The sequence below is a fragment of the Alosa sapidissima genome, chromosome 13, assembly GCF_018492685.1.
Source record: "Alosa sapidissima isolate fAloSap1 chromosome 13, fAloSap1.pri, whole genome shotgun sequence".
NCBI lineage: Eukaryota > Metazoa > Chordata > Actinopteri > Clupeiformes > Clupeidae > Alosa > Alosa sapidissima.
Genome location: NC_055969.1, coordinates 34,183,404 through 34,193,468, shown reverse-complemented (window position 1 = coordinate 34,193,468; position 10,065 = coordinate 34,183,404). Strand labels below are relative to the sequence as shown.

Genomic DNA, 10,065 nt, shown 5'->3' with positions numbered 1-10,065 from the left:
GGGTGCTCAACACGTGTTGATAGTGCTGTTGGGGCCCAAGAGTCGAGCAAATAGATCATATTCATATGCAAGTTTAATGATGCCTCCTAGTTTCATGAATGCAGGGAAGAGACACAGAGCTAGCGCTCATCTCAGAGCCTGTGAGAGGCAAGGGCCATAAATATTAATCAGAAGCAAACACTGGTGGCGAGGAGGGGAAAAAGCTCTGTACTAACCAGAGCTAGAGCATGATACTGTATTCTGGGCTAATTCACAAATCATGAGCTAGAGCATGATACTGTATTCTGGGCTAATTCACAAATCATGAGCTAGAGCATGATACTGTATTCTGGGCTAATTCACAAATCATGAGCTAGAGCATGATACTGTATTCTGGGCTAATTCACAAATCATGAGTCCCAGAGCTAGAGCATGATACTGTATTCTGGGGTAATTCACAAATCATGAGCTAGAGCATGATACTGTATTCTGGGCTAATTCACAAATCATGAGTCCCAGAGCTAGAGCATGATACTGTATTCTGGGCTAATTCACAAATCATGAGCTAGAGCATGATACTGTATTCTGGGGTAATTCACAAATCATGAGTCCCAGAGCTAGAGCATGATACTGTATTCTGGGGTAATTCACAAATCATGAGTTCCAGATAAAAGTCCTGACGGTGCTACAGCTGTTTCGTCTGAACACATCTGGCTTGACTGCCCTGAATGGCCCCAGCCGATGGGTCTCCCCCTCCTCCCCTCCCCATATGAAAAAGAACTCTAGTAATTCTATGATTTCTATTTTAGTTTTAAGGTCTATAATGTATTACCTCTATAGTATCCTATTGGACAGTCTTATAGGATGTCTATGGCATGTGTTATATATAGTATTACTATATATAGTATTACTATTATATGCTATAAGATTCCTATAGTTTTTTTTTTTCCTTTAAGGCCCTGTGAGATTTGGGGGTCACTGGTGAAGATTAGACTAAGTGACCCCTAAATCTTCACCAGTGACCCCCAAATCTTCACCAGTCTTCACCTGCTCCCAACAGTCACATAAATCTATCATGTTCATCTATGACCTGTCCTCCAAATAGCTGTTTGCTGAATTAGATTGTAGTCAACATATCTCAGCTTTGGCCAAGTCTAAGCTTGCTGGTGCTTTCCTCAATGTCATCTCAAAGTATAATCCATATTCCATCATATCCTGAAATGTTTGGCCTATAAATGAAAAGTTCATGGCGGTTTGCTCTTAATCCTTCTTTCAGGCAAGGGAGATACAGAGCAACCAAATTACCAAAGAAGGAGAGGAGGAACGGAGATTATCTTTCCTTTTGGTATGGATTACTAACTTTTTCATGAAGTAGGCCAATGACATCACAAACACCACTACCGTATGGCATCCAGGTAACCGGGGGAGCTACTCAACTTTCCCTGCGCAACAATTACTTTAACATCGAGCATCGAATATAACATAAATTATTTATATCAGGGGAATACTTACATCCCTTTGTTTCCGTATTTGTTGTAGAACTCCATATGGTTGCATGCTTGAATCCAGCCAACGGTCCACGTCTCTTTCCCGGCCACCGGCGGTACCAGAACCCGAGCCGAGGCTCGGAAATGCGGTGTCCTGTATCGCAGCACCACGCTGGAGGACTCGTCTATGCTGGTGGGGTTTGGGTCAATGGAGGAGTTCACTTCCAAAACGCTGATACTCTCGCGGAAACTCTTCGGCTTACACCTGATACTCTGGATGCAGCCCATGGCATTAAAGAACAACACAATCCAAACCAAGGTCCAGACCTCAGGAGAGACACGCATGGACACTGCGCTCTCTTTTTTACATCAACTTTGTCCGCATGATGAATTAGTAATTTAGCATTTATCTGGGTGTGTTTTGGGAACGTCCTTTAGATGACTTCTTCGCGCGCGCCTGTGTTTGTGTGTTGCAATGATGGAAATGTTCTGTAATCCACGAGTGTCGACAGTTCGGTCAACTCTATCCCATTTGGCGACTGTCTGGTCCCATCCACAGCTGCATGTCTGTGCATCCACAGTCCTCTTTCAAAAAACACTGATGTCAACTTTCTATTTCCTTTCGGTTCACTTCCTCCATTAACAGACCAGTGTCACTTATGATCCCATGCCCTTCTCGTCGACAGTCCTTGGAGTCATTGACGGCTTCAATAGTCTGGGACGCATCATGCTGCACTTGAGCCTTTTCATTGATGGGAAGCGACAGAATACGCTGTTTTATTGTGACCTAACCATAGTTTACAATAACTGCTAACGTAACATCTCGACGTCATATCGTAAGCTAGTGTCACGTCACAGGGTTATTGAAAAAAACATCTTAGTGCCCTAAAATGAATTTCTTCCATAATGTAACGTACGTGTTATTTTGAAAATAAGATCCAAATATCTAACATTTAAACAGCAAAGGTCAGCAAGCACTATCAGGGTAATGTGTTTTCTACTCTAGACATGAAGGACGTGTCCACTACTCTGTCGTTATTATGTAATAATAACAATGTTGGCATTTAATGCTGGCATCAGTCAGTCATACAAAATAGCACATTTGGAACAATTAATAAAATCATGACTAACATGACGAAGATGTTTCTATCATAATGAACCTAAAAGTTTCTAAAAGGCTGCAACCTGAAAGATCATTCACCTTGTCTCTTCAGCAGTAGCCTAAAGTTCGTGCAGTGTGTCGAAATGTGACTAAAACTGTCATGCTGAACTAGTTCCTCTCTTTGAAAATAATTAAATTAAATGGCCAAGACCAATACTGTTTCATAAACACCACAGACATTTCCATTATGGCTTTAACAGCAATGTGCCATAATGGTGCGTTTCAGCACTGACTAATTACTTAAATACAAATACACAAATGAACACTTTGGGTAAATATGGATACGTCTTTACAAATGTCCTTTGCAAACAGTTTGCTTTCAATCTCTCGAGACAGTTCCGTAAAATGTCAGATTCCTGTTGCCCTCTTCTCCTCTTTTCCTCTGTAGGATTAGAATACAAGTCCAGCAGATAGTTAACCTATTAATTGCAACTTACATTAACATCACCGCCGGTTACAATGAGCACCGCAACATCCAAAGGCAATCAGGTCAACTTTCTATCCTCTGCTTTAAATTGGTAATTGTCATCCAATATTATAAAAACGACCTTACTGTAATGACGCAAAAAGCCAGGACCAATACACTGCTATCCCCCATGTGATATTCACCGTGCTAACGCGTTTTCATACAATCATCCCCAATAGTCCATCTCGCTATCTCATAGAGTCCCATCGCGGTCACTGCAGGTTCCCCCGCCTGCAACATTCTGTTACTACTAGAGGGCTGGTGCTAGTTTATTATAGTGCCTCAGAAACGACACTTCCTGTCTCAGACCCAAGACTTCTGGGTAACTGAGTTTTATATCAATGGGATTTGGCAAACGATCATCTTACATTTGGTGATATAACATTTGTTAGCCATCTTTATAAATCCCCATGTGTGCGCCATTAGTGAATGTTTTGTGCAACGTCAGTGCAATAACCCATTGGCATATCTTGGATATGTAGGTTATATATTCACCTCTTATTAAAGATAAACATAAATGATTAAAGAATATATGATTATGCATGAGTTTCACTGCGCCTAAATGACATTGTTGGGCAAATTCATCTGCGTAAACGGTGACAGCAAGCGCTGCTCCGCTGCTGAAATTCCAGTCCCGTTTAAGCACCTTGGAGAACTCCAACCCGGAACAGCAGCCCGGTGTGCTGTTTATGATGCGGACGCTAGGGTAGAGAATTGGGCTAAGTGGACACTGGAGAATAGGCTACTTTGAGCCCTTTTAATGTGAAATCGTGAGCAGAATAGACATATGTCATAAGCTATGGGAGACTGCGTGAAGCTAAGTCACAGCCGCCTACGTAAATAGAAATGCCTATCGTGTTATCAACATTCCAGGCGTGCCAACAGTGCACGGATAGAGGACATGTTGTCGGCAATTATTCTGCTCAGAATCCACAAATCTCCTTGCTGCCAGGTAGGGTTAACAGAATGTACTTCCAGCATTAGGATGTACATTTGCTTCTAATATGTTTAAGGCTGAGCAGATATTAGCGGGACTTTTAATGAAGGATTCCACCGCTCCTTTGTCCAAGCAGTGGTGTTGTGATTTTTCACCTACGAAAGGTAACGAAACCAATATCCTTACTTAGCCTGGCGTGTTCATTCAATAATGATAATTGATAAGGTAACGTGTCTAGATGCATTTCGTTTTTTGTTGTTGGTTTTCCCCAGTGGTGATTACTGTTATTTTCTATGAATAGGTCTACTTCCGCTGGATTGGCTGAAGCGCGTGCCACTCATCACTTCTCCGTGCTGCGACCCTTTTTGTAAACAGCAGCAGCTTTATCACACAGCTAAATATATCTGAATGATGTTCCACGAAGACAGGAGTAAAAGCCAGAACAAGTTATTCTGAATACATAGGTCATCGATTTGATTTAATTTCCCATCCAACACTTACAGAAGAGCCACTGGGAACAAAAGCCACATAATGCCCTCTAACCCGACTAGAGCACGAGCCAGAGACCGTGGCAATCTTCTGGGGAGACCAGAGTTCTTGTCCCTGAACCAACCTCTCCGTGCCGGTTTCTCCGAGGCTCGCGGCACGAGCCGGCGAGGGGGACACACCAAGTCGCAGCAAGGCCAACCATGGGACTATCAACCGGAGCCCACCGACACCGCCAAAGACCGCAAAGAGCCGGCGAAACTTCCCGAGGAGGACTGCATGCAGCTCAATCCGTCTTTCCGAGGGATCGCGATGAACTCCCTTCTTGCCATTGACATTTGCTTATCCAAGAAGTTGGGCGTGTGTGCCTACACCTCGTCCCCGTGGGGTAGCGTCCGCTCCATGGTCACTCTGCTGGCGCTCACTGGACACGGCATCACGTGGATCTTCGGTACCCTTGTATGCCTCACCAGAAGTAATACGCTGGCGGGCCAAGAGGTCTTGGTCAATCTCCTGCTCGGTAAATCCCTTGTGAACCGCTTTCTGACACAGTGCACGTCTCATTCATTCACTTACAGGAGAGGGAGCGCGCATGTCACACGAGCCATATTTCCCGCTTCACTGCTACTCCACAGCGACCGAACCCCTGACATATTTACGCAACTTTTAAAACAGAAGTTGTATTATGTCCAGACTTCCTCAGAGAGCTGGTCATAATTCTGAAATCAGACACTTTTAGATATACCACATCACATCTGAGTAGTATATTCCCTTCACACACGTGTTCACCGCTTTGTGTGTTATCTTATCACCCCTCCACTGTTGCCCGTTGCTGTGAACTATGCACAGCGGGATTGGGGGAGTTTCTCAATAGAGGAATTTCTAAACTCTCCACTCTGCTGCAAATCTCAGCACTCTGAAGCTGCTTTGTGCAGCGAGTGGCAGACTGTTGTAATCACAGTGCTTCTGGGTAATTTGGGCCTACTTAGTCACTGTCAATATCTCTGTTTCCTCGTCCTTTGGGTACATCTCCCTCCCCCACTCTCCCTATCCTACTCCCCCATTCTCTCTCTCTCTCTCTCTCTCTCTCTGTGCCTACTGAAAAATCTTTAGACTTAAATACAATTTTGCGGAACATTTTCACTCAAGTATCTCAAGGTGTTGAAAGTATATTTCAGTATCAGCCAAACCTCAGTTCATTAATGATGCATCTGAATGGGATACCAGGATGTCATCTTTATGGGGGCAACAAAAAATGGGCGCAAAAAGTATCACCACAATCTTTTAGTGCAGGCCCCTTGGCAGACACACAGGGCCCATAGCCTAGGCCCTAGACTACATGCTATATAAACATAAGGTAGTTATTAAACCAGGTGAATAATGCATAATGCATTTTGCATTTTTTGTCCGTCGCAGATAATGTGCAGAATGTAAATATGATTACATTTCATGTAAATTCACGTTGATTTTCTCGCGAAATGTTTATCACAGCATCTAGTAGGCCTACCTAATACCATCGAAAAGCTAAGATCTTGCTCTGTCAGGTGATATGCATGTGATATCAGTGTGATTAGAACTCTGGGTGTGCATTTTGCATTTTTCACCCATCGCAGATCATTTTTCAGAGGGGGCAGGGTTTATCTCTGGGGAGGCACTGCCTCCCCCTAGACCCGCCCCTGATCCGGACCTTAATCAGAGCAGACACAGACCGGTGTGAATCTGGTGCAGATCTGGATTGCTCCGGATCAAGACTGTGGCCATATGTGATGTGAGGGGATAATCCTGATGTGACTTCTCCACAGATCTGGTCAGATTCAGGTCAGCGCACTAACCTTGAGCTGAGTCCAGCTTCCGTGAAATAGATACCACACACACACACACACACAGCCTCTGCGTTGCCCTGGTATCCCACTGCAGATCTACAGATGTGTGTTAGTAGGTAGCTACTTCAGAACAGATTTGTGCCTGAGGCAAAACTAGTTGCTTTCCAAGCTAGACAGGTGATAAAAGTCCTAGCCATCATGAGAAAATAATTGTATGGAACATCATTTTTAGGATCAGCGAGGTTCAAATAAAAAAGGCTTTATTCTTGTTCTTCTTTTCCAAACGCCGTTCCTCAGATGACCTGATGTGGCTGGCCTGGCTAGCGTTTGATGGCTGGCCTGGCTAGCGTTGCCAGCTGCTCCTGACGCAGCTCCAGGCTCAGGCGTGGTGTTTGTAGGCCACTGAGTGAAACAGCCACAGAACATGAGCTGCCTGTCACTGACACACACAGAACATTCGCTGCCTGTCACTGACTAACTGACCCATGTGAACATGCCCGTGTTTTTCTGGGTCACTAACTCTAAGTGTTCATTGGACGCAGGAGCTCATTCTCTAATTGTGTGGGGGTTTTTTTTATCACACTTATTTTGTAAGTGTGTTTTTATCGTTTAGACAGTGAAGGGTTAATTGACTGTTTCTTCTTTTCCCAATCTGATTATTATTATGATCAATCTGATTAAGATTAATTTGGTGCGCTCCCTGCCCATTGTGTATCACCATCATCAGCATTTGGAAAGTGACAGAAAGGCAATAAAGCAGTAGTCACCAAAGACTCAGACTGAATCATACTTAAATTCGCTTAGATAGATAGATACATAGACAGATATATAGATAGATAGATAGATACTTTTGATCCCCAAGGGGAAATTCAAGTGTATTCACTTGTATTAGACATGCAGGCAAAGGTAGAAGGTTTTATACCAGCGCTTCTACTTCCTCTTAAAGGAAAACTCCAGTTTTTCCACATAGATCTCCGTTTCTCGAGGTCACCGAGTTCTGTCGATGTGAAATAAAAAAAATTGGTGCTACCTAGCTCGAGTTACTGCAGCTACAGTGCTACTACTACTGCAGTGCTACTACTACTGCAGCTACAGTGCTACTACTACTGCAGTGCTACTACTACTACAGCTACAGTGCTACTACTACTGCAGTGCTACTACTGCAGTAGTAGTAGCACTGATTTTAAATTTAATGTTTATTGTCTATGGCTATGTCCATAGTATGTCTATGTCTGTATTTAAAGCATGTCTATGTCTGCATGGGAAAGTAAGAAACGAAATTTCAATTCTTTGTATGACCAGTGCATGTAAAGAATTTGACAATAAAAGCCGACTTGACTTGACTTGACTACTACTGCAGTGCTACTACTACTGCAGCTACAGTGCTACTACTACTGCAGTGCTACTACTACTGCAGTGCTACTACTACTGCAGCTACACAGAATTTTTTTTTTTTTTTTCATTTTATTTTGTACTACAGTACTCGGTGATCTGAAGAAACAGAGATGTGAGAAATCGCCGGAATTCTCCTTTGACTTGTTTATATCACATTGGTGCACTATTTATCAGTTGGACAGGATGTCCCTTTTTACTCTATTTTGCTGTTACAAATGCACTGTTTATCAGTTGAACAGGATGTCTCTTTTTACTCTGTTTTGCTGTTACAAATGTCCTGGCTATTTTACGTGTGACACATTTGTTTGCCTGTGTAAAACCAAGTGGAGATTTGAGAGGGCTTTGTTGAAAATACACACGTTTCTGTGTCAGCCTTAAGATCTATTTTGAGACGGTGGACTGCTTGTCCACTCCTCGGGGATGCTCTGGCATGCTCACATATTGTGATCACAGCGATAGAGGACATTTTCCACTTGAGGAAATATGCAAGACGTTGAAGGCCAGCGCCATATCGATCACTGCTGTTGCTGTCTGCCTCTTCACTTTGCCATGTGAATTAGAAGGGCCATTACACCCCCAGATGGAAACTAACCGGGGACTGATTTGACAGTAATTGGCAGCTTCAGAGCTCCTCTGCTCTTGTCCTGTACACATCATTTGTCTTGGTGAATGCTGCATGACTTTATCGACTGCTGTGATAACATTTACACTCATGCGAATAAAAGGGTGGCTTTTATAGTTCAATAGAAATCAGGTGGTCGAAGTTAGTCCCATTTGCATATGGCTCCTCTCAATGTCTCCTCAGTTACAGTGACAATGATGCCATGAGGAAGGTTGATTAATAATTTTCTCCTCATTTTTCCCTCCCTCTCCACATACACACACTCTTCTCTCTCTTTCTCTCTCTCTCTCTCTCTCTCACACACACACACAGCACTAATCCTAGATGTGATGACTGTTGCCGGTGTGCAGAAGCTGGTGAAGCGCAAAGGCCCCTGGGAGATGTCGCCGGGCTTCCTGGACTGCGTGGCCATGGACGTGTACTCGTTCCCGGGTGCCCACGCCAGCCGCGCGGCCATGGTGTCCAAGTTCCTGCTGGCGCACCTGGTGCTGGCCGTGCCGCTGCGCGTGCTTCTGGTGCTGTGGGCCTTCCTGGTGGGCCTGTCCCGGGTCCTGCTCGGCCGCCACCACCTGACGGACATGGCCTGCGGCTTCGCGCTGGGCCTGCTGCACTTCAGCCTGGTAGAGACCGTATGGCTCTCGTCCAGCGCCTGCCAGACCATCATCTCCATAGGAACGCTCAGCTGGAGTCCTTTCAGCTAGGACACACGTGACTCATTGGCTGGGTTGTGACTCATTGGCTGGGTTGTGGCTGATTGACTGGGTTGTGGCTGATTAGCTATTAATCGCTGGCAGATAGGTCAACTCGTAGCTGTTGGCTAATTGGTTGATTCACAGTTGTTGATGGACTTTTTGGAAAGCCTGATTGGTTGGCTGTCTAAACAGAGGCTGTGCCATGGGATATCCAGGGGGCAGAGAGATCATAGCATCAGCTATAGCTGCAGGCTTAACTGTGGGATACATAAAGACGCATAAACAGGATTGTTTTTTAAGGGTGAGATGTTGGACGTTCTCAGAGCCTCTCCACTCACCAACCGTCTGACCCGTGCCCCTGACATGTTGCTATAGAACGGGTTCTGACCTGTGCCCCTAACATGTTGCTATAGAATGGGTTCTGCTCAAAGTTAGCTTTTTGTTTTGAACGGGTTCTGCTCAAAGTTAGCTTTTTGTTTTGAACGGGTTCTGCTCAAAGTTAGCTTTTTGTTTTGGAAGCGCCTCTCCCCGCCCGTCCCCCCTAACAGGCCACTTCCTCCTCTGCGCTGGCTTTCACTTCTGTCCTCCTTTTCTTGCTGACACTGTCTCCCGGAATGACGGACTGAGACGCCACCGCAATCCGACCATAAGCGGTGTCCAGAAATACTCATGTATATACTAATAGACCTCTGAAGTTCACCTACAAAAAAGAACCAAAACAGCCATCTTTGCCCATATAAGGAGATCCGGTTGTTAATTGAAGCTAACTACCTATGGCAAGTTGCAAGGCAAGTTAGCTCTGGGGTAGCAAAAATCTAAGTGTGCCGCCTTCACATCCCGGAGATCTCAGTATCCACTCGAAGGCAGAGGACAAATGTGTGTTCAGGAAAACGTCTGCATTTCAGACTTTTTCATCCCGCGAGAGTTTAACAGGTGCGATAATTCAAAATCTCCGTGTTATTTTCCCATAGGAAAAATCGCCAGATACCGGATGTCAAAGATGGCAGCTTTTTTGT

General features: G+C 44.5%; 2 protein-coding genes across 3 annotated transcripts in view; one reads left to right on the top strand and one right to left on the bottom strand.

The window, feature by feature from the left end:
- fam78ab (family with sequence similarity 78 member Ab) overlaps positions 1 to 3,315 on the bottom strand; it is a 13,656-nt gene extending 10,341 nt beyond the window's left edge. Inside the window, exon 1 of the mRNA XM_042058855.1 lies at positions 1,492 to 3,315. Within this exon, the coding sequence (XP_041914789.1) occupies positions 1,492 to 1,811 (320 nt within the window). The 5' untranslated portion in view covers positions 1,812 to 3,315. The remainder of the gene's footprint in view (positions 1 to 1,491) is intronic.
- Positions 3,316 to 3,419: 104 nt separating this feature from the next.
- LOC121679817 (inactive phospholipid phosphatase 7) lies at positions 3,420 to 9,803 on the top strand. 2 transcript variants are annotated; one of them, XM_042058852.1, is made up of 3 exons: positions 3,420 to 4,046; positions 4,333 to 5,037; positions 8,670 to 9,803. In XM_042058852.1, the coding sequence occupies exons 2-3, from the start codon at positions 4,563 to 4,565 to the stop codon at positions 9,056 to 9,058; spliced, it is 864 nt and encodes a 287-aa protein (XP_041914786.1). In that variant the 5' UTR covers positions 3,420 to 4,046; positions 4,333 to 4,562; the 3' UTR covers positions 9,059 to 9,803. The 2 variants fall into 2 exon arrangements, with proteins under 2 accessions (XP_041914786.1, XP_041914785.1); XM_042058851.1 differs by having other exon boundaries at positions 3,420 to 4,195.
- Positions 9,804 to 10,065: the final 262 nt, after the last annotated feature.

Coding starts and splice junctions, on each gene's coding strand:
- LOC121679817 (XM_042058852.1), top strand. CDS start 4,563: ATGCCCTCTAACCCGACTAGAGCACGAGCCAGAGACCGTGGCAATCTT. Junction 5,038..8,669: donor CTTGGTCAATCTCCTGCTCG/GTAAATCCCTTG, acceptor ACACACACACAG/CACTAATCCTAGATGTGATG.